The following is an 18930-nucleotide window of genomic DNA, read 5'->3' as shown; positions in this document are numbered from 1 at the left end:
AAATATTCAATGATTTGGATATTGACTATGACTAAATAGCTGTGTGGGGGAACTTAAAAATCTGCAAGTCATTGGGATTTTGTTTGTTGCAGTAAAATCTTAAAGATGACCTTTCCCAATGTTCTCAAAGTGTGGGACATGCGCTGGTGGTATGCCAGAATATTCTCAGGTGATACAATGGACATAGGATCACACTTAAAAAACCCATATTCTCTTTTCAGTTCTGTGTATTCCCTGACTGTATCAAGGTCTCAGTTCGGTGCTTCTGTGTTTGAATGCCTTCCCAACATTCACTAATCTTTGTTTTCAAATAGAGAAAAGCCTTAGGCTCAGAACCTCTGGAAGGACATGGTATCTAGGAAGAACTTAAAAACATTTTAATTTCATGGCGGGGCATGGTGGCTCATGCCTGTAATTCTAGTGCTTTGGGAGGCCAAGGCAGGTGGATCACCTTAGGTCAGGAGTTCAAGACCATCCTGGCCAACATGGTGAAACCCCATCTCTACTAAACTACAAAAAAAATAAAAAAATCAGCTGGGTGTGGTGGTGTGCACCTGGAATCCCAGGTACTCGAGAGGCTGAGGCAGGAGAATCATTTGAACCTGAGAGGTGGAGGTTGCAGTGAGCCAAGATTGCGCCACTTCACTCCAGCCTGGGTGACAGAGTGAGACTGTGTCTCAAAAATAAATAAATAAATAAAATAAAAAACATTTTAATTTCATTTTATTTTTAGAGTAATAAAGCCTTCTCTTTATGGCAAATGATACAGTTTTCTAGATGAAGTAGTGGTCTCAAGTGTAGTTTACAAGAAAGTCATTTAATAATAAAAATATAGCTTATAAAAAAATACTTAGATGATTTAAGGAACTATATTAAATGAATAAACGTTCATGGGGAAAATTATGACTATGTTATAGAAATGATTGATATTTGGGAATCATTAATTTATCCCAACCCTATATCCACGCTTGCTCCCTTTTTACCACCAAGCCTACACCTCTCTGTTTGCATACCTCCTGTGACAGGAGGTTCATCGTCTCCGAAGACTGTAAAAAAGCAGCATCCTTAGTTTAGATGCCCTTCTCCGTTCTCCTGCCCTGTGTGCCCTTTGCAGTCTAACTTTGTGATGTCCTCCCACCGAGGGCAAAGCATAATTTCCCATACCCGGGCTTGAGCATGTGACTTGTCTTGACCAATGGGATGTTAGCAGACATGCCAGGGCCAGCCCTCAGGAAGAGGATAAGAGACACCCAAGTCACCCCAGGCAACCTAGCTGAGATCAGAGGAACCTGGCAGCTGCATGAGAAATTAATGTTTTTGGATACCACAGGTTTTTTATGATTGTGTGTGTGTGTTTTAAGTGCAGGCAGCAATAGCTAATGGTTACAGACACTAGAAGAGGGAGTAAATAGAACCCAGGCAGGCCAAAGAAACTAAATGTCTACTATATTCCGTATTATAGATGAGAAAACAGGTTCAAAGAGATGAAGACTCTTGCCCAGGGCACCTGGATGCTAAGTGGTGGAGTTGGGAGCTGAACCCAGGCATTCTGTCTTCAGAACCCATGCTGGAGAGAAAGCACTCCGGTCCCTGGGCAGTGAGAGGTAACGAGGCCAGACCACTTCTGCAGTGAAGGCCCAGGCTCTTGCCTGTCACTTTCACGGAGCTCCCAAGCCTGTCAGCATTCACTGAGAGCGCCATACCCCTAACTTTATTCCAACAAGGACTGCTTATTGTGTGCATGTATGTGTATTTAATAATGATAAGGCACTTGTATGTCATATTTGACAGGAGGGCTTTTTTCTTCCCAAGTTTAAAGCACTACTGGGAAAGAATTAGTGCTACTGGAGGCAAAAACAAAGGGACCCCATCAGAAAAGACAGTCTCTGAAACTCTGGGATCTTAATTGAACAATTACCTCTTATGCCTATGAATGGTTCATTATTACATGCCCTGTTATTATTAGCTGTTATTATTGTTTTAGATGAATGCTGGGAATTTTGTTTTAATCAAAAGCCATATTCAGCCACACCGTTCATCTCCCTGCAAAATGCATGCTTCTGACATTTCCGAATGCGATAATGTCGTAGTCGGCAGTCAGTCCCCGCACCTCGCCCAGATAACGGTGTACTCGGATCATTTCAGTTGTCTGGATGGAGTGGTTAAATACTCCAGGCCTCTGTTCATGCTGTTATTAATTTTTGGCTCCCTGGTGAAAGCATTTATATAAGAATCTAGCATCTCCTATCTTTTATTCTTTAGGAATCTAGTGTCACTGAGGACAACGAAGTGATCTTTGTTCATCCCAAGCTTTTGAGATAGAAATAAGAGGGAGGGCAGTGATGGATCCAGAGGTCAGGATGGGAGAGGCACTGAGTGGTGGAGACCTAAGCCCCAGGATTGAGGGGTGGAAGGCTGGCTCAGGAGAGGCCAGGCTGGGAGTCTTGTGTTCTTAGAGGGAATCAGAGAAAGGGGGAAGCAATATGGATAAGGCACCTGCCATGTGTTAGACGCCGTGCTCAGTGTTTGGGATTCATAATCTCAGGAACCATGTGCGGGAGCTCATGAACCAGTGTTTGTACCATCCTAGAAATCATGCCCCCTCTTCCTTACAACACCTGAACCAATCACCGTGACTCTCCTTCCCTTACTAGGTATCAGTGTGGGAATAGCCATGTGACCCAGTTTTGCCCCATGAGACAAGTGGGGAGGTCTGCTGGCGGAGGGGGAATTCTGGGAAAAGTTTCTGGGAAAGTAAGAGAAATCTAGGAAAAGACTATCCTCTCTGTTGCTGGTCACTATTGCATCTGGATGTGATGCCCGGAACTGCAGCAGCCACTTTGTGCCCCTGAGGGGCCTTGACAGAACACAAAGATGAAAAGGACATTGGTCCCTGATGACACCATTGAGCTGCTGCTTTAACCAACTGTGAGGCCACCCTGCCTTAAGGCTTCTTATGATTATTCCAGAGAATAAATGTTCTTTCTCATTTAAACCAGTTGAGTCAGGGGGATTTTCTGATATTTGGCCCAAATCATGCTGATACAAGTACAAATTTGTATCCCCATTTTACAGATGAAGAAAGTGAGACCCAATCAAGTAAATGCCCATGACTAAGGACACATAGCCTGGATGTGGTGGAGTTGAACCTTTCTAGGGGGTGGCAGGATTTTTTTTTTTTTATATATACTTAGTGTTTTTGGTCTTTCCAAAGCAGGCCCACATTCTATTTCTCCATAGCAGCAGGCTGTAATGGCTGCTAACAGGTAAGGGCAGGAGAGGTTGGGGTTTGGAGCGGGGACTCAAACCCAGGTCCGCAGATCTCAGCTTAGGGTCTTCTTAGAACCTCAAGGTTCTTAGTGACATTAGAGAGTCCCCGTTCTGTTGGCACCGCTTAGTTTTGGGGGTACACCCTCTGGATCCCACAGATCTGCCCTTGGCTAGCACAGGGTAAGGCTGCTGAGGTCCTGGAGATTGGTCACCAGGGGCCGCTGTTGTCACACGCAGGGGCCTCCTCAGAGGGGTTCAGAAGGAAGCTTGGAACCTGGGGATGTGATCAGGAAGACTCCCTGTGAGCACCCTGTTGGGTGTGCCCTGAGGCTTTGAGACAGGAAATATCCCACCCCCACCCTCGTACCCTCACCCCAAGAAGGAGAGAAGGTGGCCTCGACTGTCTCTGGAGCGTTCAGGACCAAGTTGCTGTGTGCCTTCAGGCAAGTTGCCTCCCCTCTCTGAACCTCAGTTTCCTCTCTTTCAAAATAAGAGTACTCATCCCTACTTCTCAAATGTGGCTTCTTCCTCTTCCCTGAGGGCCTTCCCCTTCTTTTGTGCCTAATTCAATATGATGGACAGGACCAGTTAGGGCGTACTAGAAATGAGACCCAGCCACCCAGGTCAGGGTTGGTTTCCAGTCCTTGCTCTGCCACAAACTCATTATGAGTCCTTGCAGTGTAATTGGGGAAACTGAGGTCCAGAGAGGAGAAAGGACTTACCCAGTTTCCCCAATTGCAATACAAGAGGCAGGACTCAGCATTTCCTGAAGTCCTGTTTGTTCCATGGGGTGTAAATAGGTGGAAACAAAAACTTAGGTGGTCAAAAAAGTTAGGGAAATGCTGGGTTCAAGCTAAAAGGGGGCTGGGCGTGGTGGCTCATGCCTGTAATCCCAGCACTTTGGGAGGCCTTCAAGGCAGGCAGATCACTTGAGGTCAGGAGTTTGAGACCAGCCTGGTCAACATGGCAAAACCCCATCTCTACTAAAAATACAAAAATTAGCCAGGTGTAGTGGCGCATGCCTGTAATCCCAGCTAATCAGGAGGCTGAGGCAGGAGAACCACTTGAACCTGGAAGGCAGAGGTTACAGTGAGCCGAGACTGTGCCACTGCAAAGAAGTTAAAAGGGAATCTTGCCTGCAGGATCTGTTAGCATCTTTAATATGTTAATGCGATTTGTGTATCTCCAAGAGCCGGGATAGGCATCTGTTTCTCAAACTCTTTTGACTGGGAAACCCACTTTCCAAGGTGACTTGGAAGTCAGCTGCACTAGGCAAGGATGGGAATACTCCACCTTTGTTGTATGTCTTTTACCTAATGGCTCTGTGCTACCCAGGGGATTTGACCACCTATCTCCTAAGTTAAACCTCACATGGTACATACATTAAAATATTAGCCTCATTTTATTTTATTTTATGAGACGAGGTCTTGTTCTGTTGCCCAGGCTGTAGTGCAGTGGTGCGATCATGGCTCACTGCAGCCTTGACCTCCTGGGCTCAAGTGATCCTCCCACCTCAGCCTTCTGAGTAGCTGGGACTACAGGCACACACTACACCCTGCTAATCTTAAAATTATTTATACAGATAGGGGTCTCATGATACTGCCCAAGCTGGTCTTGAACTCCTGGGCTCAAGTGATCCTCCAGCCTTTGCTTCCCAAAGTGCTGGGTTTACAGGTACGAGCCACAGCTCCCCGTGGGAGCCTCATTTTACAGTTGGGAAACAGATGACTCAGGAGTGATCACTTGCCTGAGGTCACACACACCTGCACACAGCCTCAGGATGGAACGAGTTCTGACCCTCAGACAACTACATCCCACAGCACTCAGACGGGTCCACTTACAGGACGAATCTGCCCTATCATCCTGACCACACATCACCTGATGCCACCTCACTCCTCCAGGTGCCACCACTTCCTTCAACAGATCTGGAAATTGAGGCTCAGAGAGGCACACAAGTCACCCAGGGTCACACGTGGAGTCAGTGGGATGCTAAGTTCAGTTTTCTTGCCTCCTCCCCTCCCCCTGCCACTCGCTGGTGATGGTGGCAATTTAAACAGAAAACCTTTCGTCCCTTGCTCTCACCTATCGCGCTGGCTGGACTCCACCTTCTCCGGCCAACGTTGGGGGTGGGACGGGGTGTGGGCCCTTTAAGAGCGCCCGGGAGGGATGGGCAGGCGCAGTGGTGCTGGGCACACGTGGAGCTGCGCGTGGAGGAGTCCAGGCTGCAGCCGAGGGAGCTGAGTAGGGCAAAGTTAGGAGTCGCTGTTTGGATGGCAAGTTCAGAAGTTGGAACTTGTCTCAGTTTCCCCGCTCCAGAAATGGGGTTGTGATCTAAAGACAGGGACATGAGTGAAGAAAACACAGAGCCACCCTGGAAAGGTGAGTGTCTACTAACATAGCTTCCTCTATCCAAATCTGCGCCTGAGCCCCCGTGGCCTTCTGGGGCAGCTCTGATCTCTCTGTAAGGTCACCTGTCTCTGACCTGGGGTGATCTTCTAATGGTCACTATGACAGGAAGTGATAGCCGAGGTTTTCTGCACACCAGGCTACCGTATTGGACAGCTCCGTGGTAAAGGGTGTGAGCCCAGGACAGCTAAGTAGAGAGAGAAGGATCCTAGTGTCAGAACAGAGACCTAGAGAAGGACTGCAGCTCCTGCCCGGGGCCTGGATGAGATGGTGGCTTCTCCTCTTTCTCCCTCACCCACCGGGATGTCTGGGCAGTTGGGGCTCTGGGATCCAAGGCTGTGCCTGGGTTCTGGAGCCCAATTGGCCACATTTGGCGGTTGACAGTTGTTTTCTATTCTCTGCAAAGGGTTGCAGCTGGGAACTCGGACTCAGAATCAGACAGGCCTGTGTTCTATCCCAGCCACTTCTCCATTCTTCATCCTCAGCTGTGTGACTTTGGGCAAAGTGATTGCCCTTCTGTGGGTCTCACTAACCTTGTCTGTAATGTGGGTGCATGCACCTCTGTTGCGCCGAGTGGTTGTGAGGCACAAGTAACGTTTAGCCCCGAGCCTGGTATCTGGTCTGCCTGTAGTTAAGTGTGGGATCTCAGTAATTGTAGCAGTGATAGCAATGCTTTCATCACCTGTCCTCCCCCCATCAATGTGGTAATCAAAGGTGACTGATTGTATAAAGAAACCATGCTAGAATGGCCACCGGAGGGCACTTTGAGATCAGCCAGCCCAGTTCCTAGATGGGGAAACTGAGGCCCAAGGAGGCACAGGTAGTCAGGGCTAGAGCCCCAGCTGGGTTCCTGGGCCCAGACCCAGACTGTGCCATGCGCCCCTACATTGCCACGCACACAGACCCCACCCTGTGGAGGATGAGGTGGTTTTTCCAGGATAGCAGGTGCATCCTTTGCTCTGATATCCAAATATGAGGGACCGGGCATGGAGAGTGGCTCCAGCCTCTTCCGTTTCCCCTCTCCTGATGCCCCAGTGTGGGTACGCCTGGCAGTTGACCAAGGACATGGGGACCTGGGTGACCAAGTTGGTGCTTGGGTGGCCCCAGTGGTGACACCTGGGAACAGCTGAGTCATAGGCCACCTCCCAGTGTAACACCTGGCCCTAGACCTTGGTTTCCTGCCCCACTCCCTCCCGAGTGCTCACACTGTGCTTTTGTCTGCTTGAATTCCATCTCTGGTTCTGGTGCCGCCCCCCTTGGGAAATGGATTGGTTAGGGTCACTCACGGTGGCATTATCAGGACTGGAACCCAAGTCTAGCTCACTGCAGAGGCTGGGCCTGCTGGGCTTGCCCCGTCCAGGCTCCCCCGGGTTCCGGATGCACCCAAGGCGGGCTTTGATTATGAATGAGGGTGGGGGTAGGGCTTGCAGCCGGAACACCTCGCTCCCTCTCAACATCCTCGTGGCCATTGGTCAGGTTGTGTCCTCATCTGTAAAATGGGCCTGATTTTATCATCTACCTGATAGACTCAAGTGAGGTCAGAAAAGCACTCTGTCAATTGCAGTTTATACTAGTTATGTCCTATTTGTGATGATTCCCAGCAGCCTTCCATGCAGCTCTGCTTTTCCCAGCTCCTCACCCTGCAGGGCCCGGCTCCTGCTCCCCAGGGGCTGGGGTGATGTGCTTGGCTCATTGACCCAGTGCAGAAGGGCCTGGGTCCCGCCCTGGACACAGTCCCTTCCTCTCGGAGCCTCTGTTTCCTCTTCTGTGGACTGGGTAGTATGTGCTGCCCGACGTGGATGCCTGGTCTCAGGGAGGTGGACCACCCACCACAGAGTCGAATCCAAGGCGTCCCCCCTCTGTCCCCATCTCTGCCCTGGACTTCACCATTGCCAGCCACCCTGGCAGGGCTCTGTGAATGGGAGGGGAGGCCTGCCTTAGCCGGAAGTTCTCCAGTGCCTCCGGCCCTGATATTGGGCTAGGAGGCTGGGAGAGAAGAGCTGGGAGGAGGCGAAGGCAGGAATGGAACACAGGGAAGAGTCCATGCTGTGAGGTTTGAACCCTAGCCTCCCACAGATTTGCTGTGTGACCTCGCACAGGTCGCTACACGTCTTAGTTTTTTCCTCTCGAACGCCTCCCACCCTGCAAGGGTGTTGTGAGGCTCTGGCAAGATACAGTATGTAGGAAAATGCCTGGTGCACAGCCAAGGCCTAATAAACGCTGAGCTCCCTGGGGCAGCAGTGGTCTCCTGCAAATCCCCAGGCACCAGAGCAGAGGGTGGGTGGGCCTGGGGTGTCTGGCCTGGCTGAGATGGGGTTGGCCATGGAGATGGCTGCTGCCTAGCCACTGTGGCCTGTCCCCAGCCCCACTGCCACCATGGCCCCTTGGAGCATGCCAGGCACAGAGGAAGAACTGGGAAGAAATTGTGATGGAGGGGAGATGCACCCCCGAGACCACCATGAAGGGAATGAGGGAGAGGGCCCCCGTTTGGTTCTGTCTCTGCTGCTCTAGGGATCGACTGATGGCCGTGACCTAGCAGCCATCAGCCTGTGTGCTAAATGACAATGTCCATCTTGAAAGAGCTGGAATAGGGGAAGCACTGAGGGCAGGATGCTCCACGCACAGGAGGTACCCGGAGGTTCCTGGCCTGCTTCCCTCCCGGGCTGCAAGCCTGGTCAGCTGGGAGGAGACAGCCCCCTTCACTCCTAAGGGGAGGAAGAAAGAAAACGAAAACAAGAGCTACAAAAGCAACCCGACAGCTGAGACACCATCTGTGTTTTCCTTTTTTTTTCTTTCTCTTCGTTTTTAAAACAATATAGTGCAGACTGCACTTCTCACAGTAGAATATAATGGTCAATTTTAGTATAAAAAAAACATTCTCAGAGATTTGTAAATGCACTTAGTGCTTGACCAGGCCTCGGAGAGAGATACAGTACCGCTTCCAGAGCGCCAGAGGGGCCAGGGCTTGAGGACTTCGTGAGGGGACTCCTGCCTATCTTTCCCTGCCTTGATCGTGTGGGACAGGCCTTGGAGGGTGGTTTGCAGGAAAGGAGTTGGTCTGGGCCTTCCAGTTAAAACCAGGAGGGTCCCAAGAGATCCCTCGAAGAAGGCAAGGATGGGATCTAAGATTGCAGGCCCACTGTTAGCCCCTGTGGTGCCTTTGTGCGAACAGGAAAATGATGCCCCTTCCTCAAGATGCAGAAAATTGTAATAAATATACAAGTTTGGGTGAAAGTGGTGTCTCCTTGGACAAGGTGCCCTTGTGCAGTGCACAGCCTGAACAACTGTACCCAGCAGCCCTATAAGATGTATTGGAGGGAAGGGGGAATATGGTAGTCCAGGGTTTGGAGAATGGGGATGGGGGTGCAACTCTGTGTTAGGAAGGAATGGTGGGGGTAGGGGAAGGAGGAACAGGGAGACTGGTATAGTCCCTGGAGCCTCTGTCAGAGTGGTCTTCACCTGGCTGGTGGGGAGACACTTTGGGCCCAGTGACTTCCTATCGGCCTCCTGTACCCTTTTCCAGAATACTGGGGAGCCAGTGTGGGGAGACACAGCTGCCTGACCCCTGGGGGGGCTGCTCTGCCCCCACCCTGACTCTGGTGCACCTATTTCCTCCTGCATCCCACCTTGGCCTGGGCCCCTGTCCCAGGAGGCCCATTCCTGTTTTTGAGTGGTTTCTCTCTCCCTGCCTCTGCCAGCTTAGATAAAGGAAGGCATGGGCGTCAGTGGCTGCCCCCAGGCCCTCACTGTGTCCTGGGGCAACCGATGGTGGGGAGGGGCCTTGGTATGTGAGGTTGCCCTGCCACCCTCCATCCGGCCACAGCGAGGCGGCAGCCAGCCTGGCTCCCCTGTGGGCATCAGCAGGCACAGGGTGGGGCTGAGCGCCCCTGCGAGCCACCCACCCTGTTCTGCGGCCTGCCTCCCGGCTCTGCGCCCTGTCCGCATGTCCGTATGTCCGCAGGGCAGGCCTTATCTGTAGATGGGTAGGCGGATGTGGGCATGCTGGTGGTCGAGTAGCCGGGGCACGGCCACCGTCTCATAGCCCTTGCCCAGCATCTGCTCCTTGATGCAGGGCGGCCGGATGTCGTTGATGAGATACTCCAGTGACTGCAGGCTGCTGCTCAGCACCGATGTGTTGCACACACTCTTGCTGGGCAGGCCCGAGAGGGCATCTGCAGGGGGCCCAGCCAGCTCCCGGGCTGCCCCCGGCCCCAGCTCCGTGACCGCCACCGCCGCCGCCGGGTTGTAGCAGTCGCTGGTGGGTGTCACCAGCACACTGTTCCAGGGGGCCGCAAAGTACTGGCCCACGGTGAAGCTGGTGGGCAGCCCCACGCCACAGTTGAGGGGTGACCCGCTGGCCCGCTCGTATGCCCGGCCCCCGCAAGCCTCAGGGGACTTGCTGGCCACCGTGCTCCCACTGTAGGCACGCAGTGGCTGGGGCGGCGGTGGGGGCGGTTTCTGCGGCCACAGCAGGTAATCCAGGCCGCTGTCTGCGTACCCTGCAGGCTTGGCGGCCCCAGCCAACGTCAAGGCTTGGGTGGCTCCCTGGCCCAGCTCAGTGCCTTTCCGGCAGTCGGGCAGACCGGCTGCAGCCGAGTAGGCCATGCTGGGGAAGCTGGGCACTGGGCCGTGCTTGGCAGGGCTGGGATGGGGAACAGCTACGCCCTGGCAGGCAGGGGGTGCGGCGCCCGGGGCCTGGCACTGCTGGTTGAGCTGGTACAGGAGGCTGTGGATGGAGGGCAGGTTGGAAGGTGGCAGGGGCAGGCCCCGGCCCGGCAGGGGGATGACGGAGGCGGCAGTGGCGGCTGCGGGCAGGCCGGGTGGTGGAGCAGGCGCCTCAGGTGGCTTGGGGTAGGCCAAGGGCCCCAGAGTGCTGGGCACTGGGTAGGGCGCAACGCCCACCTGCACAGCGGCCGGTGACAGCTTGGTCCGCTTGCCCTCGGCGCTCTTGAGCACACTTTTGGCGGGCCCAGCTGGTGCGGCCGTGCTGGAGGAGGAAACCGCGGCCTTGACAATGGCCAGAAGGCCCTGGTAGCCAGCGGTGTGCTGCGGGTAGGGGCTGTAGCGCTGGCCACTGGTGTCATAGCCATTGACTGTGCGGCTGAGGTGCTTGTGCTGGGGCACACGGATGTTGGTGGGGAAGATCTTGATGGACAGCGGGCTGTTGGCCACCTTCTCGGCATAGGCGTCCAGTTCTGCTGGGCTCGGGTAGCGGGAGGAATGCATGGCGCTGGCCACCGCCTCGCCTGTGGGAGGAAAGCAGGTGTGAGGGCCCATCAGGAGGCCATGCCAACCTCTCCCCACAGGGCTCACGAGTCCCGCCCCCTCCACTCATTTCCCATTCATTTTACTCCTTATTCCTTCTACATTTTTAAACTTCGAGTTTCAGTGTAAAGTGCAGGGAACTGCCTGCATCATAAGCTTGATGGACTTTCACAAAAGGAACACACCTGTTTTATGGTACCCAGGCCAGGAGACAGGACATTGCTAATCCCCTGTAGGGTCCCTGGGCCCCTCCCAGTCTCTAACCACACCACGCTAACCACTATTCTGACTTCTAACATGGACTGGTTGTGCCTGGTTTGTGTATGTGGTAAGATGGATTCTACAGTATGTACTCATTTGCACCTGGCTTCTGTCACTTCATACTATGTGAGAGTCATCCAGGTGGCTGTGTGGGGAGTAGTCTGGTCTGTCTCATTGCTGTATGGTATTTGTTGCGTGACTATGCCGCAATCTATTCATCGTTTCTGTTCTGTTAGAGACAGGGTCTTGCTCTGTCACCCAGGCTGGAGTGCAGTGGTGCAGTCATGGCTCACTACAGCCTCGACCTCCTAGGCTCAAGTGATCCTAGGCATGCGCTACCATGCCTGGCTAATTTTTGTATTTTTTGCAGAGACGGGGTTGCGCCATGTTGGCCAGGCCAGTCTTAAACTCCTGAGCTCAAGTGATCCTCCTGCCTCAGCCTCCCAAAGTGCTGGGATTACAGGCATGAGCCACTGCACCTGGCCCATCCTTTCTATTCTTGATGGCATTTGGGTTGTTTCTAGCTGGGTGAGGTGGCTCACACCTGTAATCCCAGCACTTTGGGAAGCTGAAGTGGAAGGATTGCTTGAGCCCAGGAGTTCAAGATCAGACTGGGTGACACAGCAAGACCTTGTTTTTATGAGGAAAAAAAAAAACAAAAAAAAAGCCAAGCATTATGATGCATGCCTGTAGTCCTAGCTACTTTGGAGGCTGAGGTGGGAGGATCACCTGAGCCCAGGAGTTGGAGGCTGCAGTGAGCTGTGACTGTGCCATTGCATTCCAGCCTGGCCGATAGAGCAAGACCTTGTCTCAAAAAAATAAAAGTAAATAAATACAGTGCCACGGCCCCTAGTGCATGCAGAGTTCTGTTGGAAATATACCCAGGAATGGAATTTCTAGGTCACAGGGGAGATGCCCCTGCCCGGCTTCGGGAGAAAATGCCTGACCGTTTATCCGTGAGACCATGCCAGGCTACACTCCCACCCGCAGAGCACAGGAGTTCCAGTGGCCCCACAACCTGCCAGTGCTTGGTGTCATCTTTCATTCTGTCACCACTCTGGGGGACATTCCTTCCTTCTAACCCATTTATCCTCCCTATGCCTTCCTTCCTCACCTGTGAAACGGGATGATGACCCCCTGCCCACCTCATGGGCTGGTTAAGTGTGCTACTATGTGAACACGGCAGATGGGGCTTAGCGCCAGGGCGAGCTGCTGCCTCTTGCTTCCTGGCCCCTCCTTGAGTCTACTGTTCACCTGTAAGGCCAGCATGGCTGCTGCTGCCTTTTCTTGGTGAGCCGCCTGCATGGGGCTGAAGGGTACGCTCTGTGCTACAGGCTGACTGTCCCCACTATAAGTGGACACAACTGGCCCTGCCATGGAGAAGGAGGGCCATGGCGGGCAGACTCCTGCCCCCATCCATAGCCCCTCCCTGGTCCTGAGACATTCCCAAGGGCAGCCCACGGCTTTCCCGGGGCTGAGGGGGCGTGGAGAGTGGTGGTGGTGGAGTTCCATGAGGCGGATGGAATGGTCCTGGGCATGTAGTTTTCCCAGCTGAGCCTGTTTTCCCACCTGTAGAATGGGGGTCATGATCATGCCAGGTCTCCAAGGTGGCCTCAAGGAATGGAGGCGCCAGGGGGCTCAGTAGGGGGTGAGGTACATGATAGGTGCTTGGAGCTCATTACTTTCAGGGGAGCTTGGGAGAGGAGCTTCACCACTCGGCCTCTGCTTCCTCATCTGTAAAATGGGGTGATGCTACTGCTAATACTACTTCCCAAGATGGCTGGGAGGGTTTGACGGGTCATGTGTGGTAGATGGCGTTAACAAAAGCTGCTGTTCTGTGAGCGTGAGTATTAATACCTTCCCCATCTGCCCAGAGGAAGGGCCCTCCCATAAAAGGGGCAGGGGACTCATGCCACCCTTCCGACAGGCACAGGTGGGACTGGCATCGCAGCTAGGGATAGAGTGCAGACCCTGCTACCTCCCCACTGATCAGAAGGCCGCTGGCCTTCTAAAGCATCGTCCCTGACACCTCGTGGGCTCACAACCAATCCAAGTGAAATGGGATGGAGAAGAACAGGTGGTGGCGGGACATGGGGGTCCAGAGACAGCTTCTCAAAAGGAACTGTATCCTGGTTAAGTCCTGGGCCACTGGTAGAAGAGGTGAAAAGGGAGGGAGAAACAGATTTCAGGCAGAGTAAACAGCCCAGGCAAAGGCCCTGAGGCAGAGAAGTAGTCAGGGTGGGAACTGCAAATGACTCGGGAGGAGAGAGGCACTGGGGCAGGCTTGCAGAGAGAAGCCCAAGAGAGGTGGCCGGCCGGGAGGGCCTCTTCGCTGCAGGAAAGCGGCTCTCACTGCACGGGGCACTCTGGCTGTGTGTAGAGACATGTTTGGCTGTCACAGCTAGGGGTAGAGGTGCTACTGGCATCGGGTGGGTCATGGCCTGGGATGCCACTAAACATCCTACAATGCACAGGACAGCTCTGCCACAGAAAAGGGTCCAGTCCCAACTGTCAGCAGGGCCAAGGGGGGAGAGGCCCCAATGTGGGGCACTGGGCAGCCATAGGAGGTTTTAAGCAGGGTAAGGCATGGGCAGGCCTATGAGCCTAGGCAAATGAGCTTTGGTGGACTTATTTGCCTCTGCCCTGGGGTGAAGGGTGTGGTCTGACCTGGCCAGGGCAGCAGGGAGTGAAGAAGTAGGTGGCTCTCCGTTCATCTGGCCTCACTGGGGCTGGGCAAGTGGACCCAGCCATGGACCCCCATCCCGACTCTGCCCGGGGCAGCCTCCTCCTAAGTGGCCTAAAATAAACTCAGTGTGGAGAATGGAAATGTCACTTTGGCCAACGGGGGAATCTTTCTCCGAGATTGGATTTAAACTACATTATACAAGCAATTTCATGGGCACTTAGCGCCACTCGGAGAGTCCCGCAAAAAAGGGACCAGCTCTTCATTTACCAGCCATAAATCAGCAGTTGCTATAATGAGCACAAAAATGTCACTTTTATGCAATTTTACAGATGAACAAAACTGGTGAAATTAACTGTGGTAACCTACTGGAGTCAGCAAAAGCAGCTGCCGGGGAAAAAAAAATTATATCTGTATGTATTTTTGTTCCTCTTAAACTCTCTTCCCAAGCAAGTTTCTGCCATTGTGGTGTGAAAACTCATTTGTCCTCACCATTATACTTTCATTTGGAGTTTATCTTGAGTATCCAATGAGCCACCAACTGTGAAAATGATTAAATCTACAAAATCTATCTAATGGATGGAATAAATTAGGTGTTTAAAACCTTAAGAAGAAGAAGAAAAAAAAGGAGTGCCTGTTCCTAGTCCCCATTCACTGAAAGAAGGGGCATTTTGCCCCCATGTGGTCAACAGGGCTCATTGAGGGTGACCTGGTCCCTCTGCCATTCCACAGAAAGTGCCATAATACAGAAGCTCATTTTGGTGAGCGTCTAGTATGTGCTAGGCTCCAGGGCCATGGCTTTTTTTTTCTTTCTTTTTTTTTTAAGACAGGGTCTTACTCAGGGTAGAATGCAGTGGCACAGTCGTAGCTCACTGCAGCCTCAACCTCCCAGGCTCAAGTGATCCTCCTGCCTCAGTCTCCCAAGTAGCTGGAACTACAAGGGTGTGCCACTACACCTGGCTAATTTTTGTATTTTTTGTAGAGATGGGGTCTCACTATGTTGCCCAGGCTGGTCTCGAACTCGTGGGCTCAAGTGACCCTCCCACCTTGGTGTCTCAAAGTGCTGGGATTACAGGTCAGCACTTTGAGATGCCACGGCACCCAGCCTCCATGTCTTTTCTTGATGACTCTCGTTTGGAGGCCCCAACAACCTAGAGGTGGGAGATGGTCCCTGTTTTACTGATGAGGAAACAGACAAGTTAGGACATTTGGCAGCTGGCCTCCATGATCTGCCACTCACTCCAATGATTTTTATACCTCCTGGTATTCATGCCCTTGTCCAGTCCCTGGGACCCACACCAAACAGGACTGACCTGTATAACTAGTATGATACTCTGGAAGTGAAAGAATATGGCTTCCAGGGCTCAGTCATAAAAGTAGTTGTGGCTTCCTCCTCACTCGCTCTCTCAGACCACTTGCTCTGGGGGAAGCCACTGTTGTGTCAGGACACTGAAGCAGCCCATGGAGAAAGAGGCCCATGTGGCCATGAACTGCAGCCTTCAGCCAAGAAGACCATGTGAGACTTCTTGGAAGCAGATCCTCCAGCCCCAGTCAGGCCTTTGGATGAGAGTGCAGCCCTGGCCAATATCCTGACTGCAACCTCATGACAGACCCTGAGCAGAACCACTTAGCCAAGCTGCTCCCAACTTCCTAAGCCACAGAAACCATGAGAAATATTAAATGACTGTTGCTGCCTTAAGCCACTGAGTTTTACTTGTCACACGGCAGTAGGTGACTCATGCAGTTCCCGCTGTACAGAGCAGGAAGTGGAAGCTCAGAGTCTCCCAAAAGCATGCAATCAGCAAAGGGTGGAGCTGAGATTCAGGCCCAGTCTGTCTGCTTTCCAGGCTGTCTTCACCCTACCTCCACCTTGAGGCGGGGCAAAGCCAGGGGCTTCATGAGGCCCTCCTCTTCCCTAGAATCAGGAGGAGGACAGTCCTGAGAAGGGACCACAGAGTCAGCCTAGGGGCTCAAGGAGGCAGGGAGGCCACCCAGGGAGGCAGCTCTCACACCTGCCCTGGGCTTCTGCCTGGCACCTAGCAACCTCCAGCTGGTGGCCCTGAGCCCCAGTCCCTCTTAGAGATGGGCTTGGGGGAGCTGCTCAGTGCTTCAATGTGCTTTGAATGTGAGTGCCTTCAGGTGGGGCATGAGCCTCCAGGTCACTGGAGTCCCTGTCTGAAGTCTGGCCTGGCCACAGTGCTCCGGTGGCCCCTGAAAGCCAATGGGTTTGCAGCTCCTCCTTTACATCTTTTTCCCTGAAGGACTTTCCTGAGCTCACCCATGGGTGCCTCAAACCCAACCTGTTCCACCAGAGTAGCAATGGAGGTGGCTTGGGGTCCCAGACTACTTGGGGCCCTGACCCCAGCTTGGTGAAGGCTCTAGACTCTCCCTTGAAAGTGGGCCCAGCTGCGAGTGTTTAGTGCAATTGCACAGTCCCATTTTGGTAAATGTAATGACAGGAAAAGGTCTTACATGAAGGAAGTGGGTGAGCCAGCGGGCTGGGGCAAGCTTCTCAGCAGTGGCAAGGATGGTGGGGAGGGGGCCTGCGGCTTCGTGACTCCATTCTATCAAATAAATAGGATGCCATGGAAGTGGCGCCGTGTGACTCTCATGGCTGGGTTGTAAGAGGCAATGTGCCTTCCACCTGGAATATGTTCTCTTGGGACCTCCATCCTTGGAACCTGGCCACTGCATTCTGACGAAGCTGAGGCCTAACATTTGAGCATGCAGGTCTTCAGAAGATTTCCATGGCCCCTACCATCACTGGGACATCACAGGGCAGCTGCACCCTCCCCACTGTGCCCGGCCCCTATTCCCGAGCATGACTGGCTGTTTGGCACTGCTGGTTTTGGGTTACTACACAGCTACAGTAACCAGAACAGCAGGGCATGGGACTATGAGTGGCAAGATGCAGGGGCACCTAGCTTGGACAGGGTGGTCAGCAAAGAAGCCTCCTCTGATAATGTGGCTTTGGAGTACAGATTGGAGGGAGGTGGGCAAAGGAGCCATGTGGATGGTTGATGGAAGGTAGTCTTGGGGGGTTGGTGAATGCATGGGACCTGGCACAGCTGTAGAAGCAGTTGGTGCAGGGTGAGGGTGGGTGGGGAAGACAGGCTGGAGAGGCGGGAGTGCACTGCAAACTGGCAGGCTTCAGGGCCACTGCCAGGACCTGGGGGTTTCCTCCGCGTTGGAAGGTTCTGAGCCGAGAGGAGAGATCTGACTCAGGTCTTCCTACGACCCCCCAGGCTGCTGGCTGGAAAGGGGCCAAAGGAAGCCCTGGGCTTCCAGGCAGAGTACCCACACCCAGGGGCCCTCAGAAGCAATGGGACTTGCTGGGCCCTAAACATGAGGTTCGAGAGGCCTGGAGATGTGGGGGATATGGACGGGGAGGCACATGGAAACAGGCGGCTCCCACATGCCTGTAACTTACTACACCCTCGCAGGCTCTCTCCTTCTCTCTGGAAGGAGATAGAACCAAGGTGTGAAGGAACAAGCCCCAAATGCTGACAGCAGCCTGCCTGGGGAAGAGGGCCTGGGTTATGGGATGGCAGGGGGATTTTACTCCTCTGTGCTTTTCTATAATTGCCAGCAGCCAGTGACTGAGTATTGATTTAGGATGCGGGGAGGGGCGCACAGCTCCCTGTCCTCCTCGGGTCCTGCCTGGAACCTGGGGTAGTGCCCTTGGCAGCTGCATCAAAGCTCCTCGTACTCCCGTGGACCCTTCTGGCTTGCCACCCGCCTTGGTGAGGCAGCTTCTGCTCCTGGGAAGAGCACAGAGGCCTGAGGGGGCAGCCTTACAGCATCTGGGGGTGGGGCTGCAGGTGGAACGTGGACTCTGAGCCACAGATCTGGTTCAAGTCCCAGCTCTGCCACACACTGGCTGTGTGGCCTTAGGCACACCACTGTCCCTCTCTGAGCTTTCATTTTCCCTTGTGTGAAATGGGTGAATGCTGCTGCTGACCTGGGAGGTTCTGTGAGAGGTGTTAAGAGCCGGCTTAGCTCAGTGCCTGCCCTCAGTGGGGGCATGGTTGTGGGGTTGATGACTTCGTCGGAGCCCCCTCCACTGCCTCCAAGCTCCCAGCTCCCAGCTGCCTCTTTCTGTAACCCCTCCACTGAGCTCCTGCTTGCATGAGTCTGAGCTGCTGAGGGTGGCATTCAAGGCCCTGGCCACTTGGCCCAGGCCTCCTTCCCGCAGGCCCCTGGAGCCACACACGGCGTCCCCAGCTTCCTCTCATACGCCACCCTCTGTTGACTGTTCACTCCAGGCCAGGCATTGTGCCAAACCCTCATGGCCTTGCCCTTCCGCAGTCCTTGTGGCAGCCCCGTGCTTCAGAAGAGAAGGTCAGACATTCAAGGAGTAGGGTGTCAAGCGGGGGTCACAAACAAATGCCTAGAGAGGACAGATGGCAGGGACTGAGGTGGGCAGGGAGAGTGTGTCCTGACCAGAGAATGTTCACATTTAAGCAGCGTTCAAATACCCAGCAGGGCCAACCACAAACCAGGTGGGCGGGCTGTGGCCCACAGGCTGCCAGTTTGAGACCACTGGTGGCCGAGAGAGGATTTGTGAGCCAGGATTTGAGCCCAGGTCCTCCATCCCCCTGGCTCCTGCTCTCAGTCACTGGGCAGCGTTGGTACTGTGGCTCGGGCCCATTCTCTCACACTGATGTGCCCTCTTCCCTCCATAACCGGAGCCTCACTGGTCCTTTAGGGTCTAACTGAAGCACTGCCTCCCCGTGCTGACCACCTGGACAGACTGCTCTCCGGGTCTGTATGTGTTTCCCCTGCCCCACGCCCCTATGCAAAGGGCCTCATCTGTGAGTCACAGCACCTGATCCAAAGTGGTGAAATGTGTGTGTGGGGGTGCTGTCCATGAGGCAGGCACGGCCTCCACCCAGCGTTCCACCATGCACTGGTGCCCACTGGTGCGTGGTACACAGTAGCAGCTTGCGTTGTGTGCTGGGTAAATGCAGTAAGAGGGGTTGCCTACATACCCCTGGCCCACTGGCTCTCCTGACCCTCAGGTCTCAGCCAAGGTGTCCCCCAGC

The 18930-nt window shown here is 53.7% G+C and overlaps 1 protein-coding gene across 2 annotated transcripts in view; it reads right to left on the bottom strand.

Moving 5' to 3' along the window:
• Positions 1-8448: 8448 nt before the first annotated feature.
• The window catches only part of FAM222A (family with sequence similarity 222 member A), a 56663-nt gene continuing 46181 nt past the window's right edge, over positions 8449-18930 (bottom strand). For both annotated transcript variants that reach the window (XM_003832502.5, XM_055096106.2), the window contains exon 3: positions 8449-10922. In XM_003832502.5, the coding sequence (XP_003832550.1) occupies positions 9646-10922 (1277 nt within the window). In that variant the 3' untranslated portion in view covers positions 8449-9645. The remainder of the gene's footprint in view (positions 10923-18930) is intronic.

This window comes from Pan paniscus, chromosome 10 (genome assembly GCF_029289425.2).
Source record: "Pan paniscus chromosome 10, NHGRI_mPanPan1-v2.0_pri, whole genome shotgun sequence".
Taxonomy (NCBI): Eukaryota; Metazoa; Chordata; class Mammalia; order Primates; family Hominidae; genus Pan; species Pan paniscus.
This window is presented reverse-complemented; position numbering and strand designations above follow the sequence as displayed.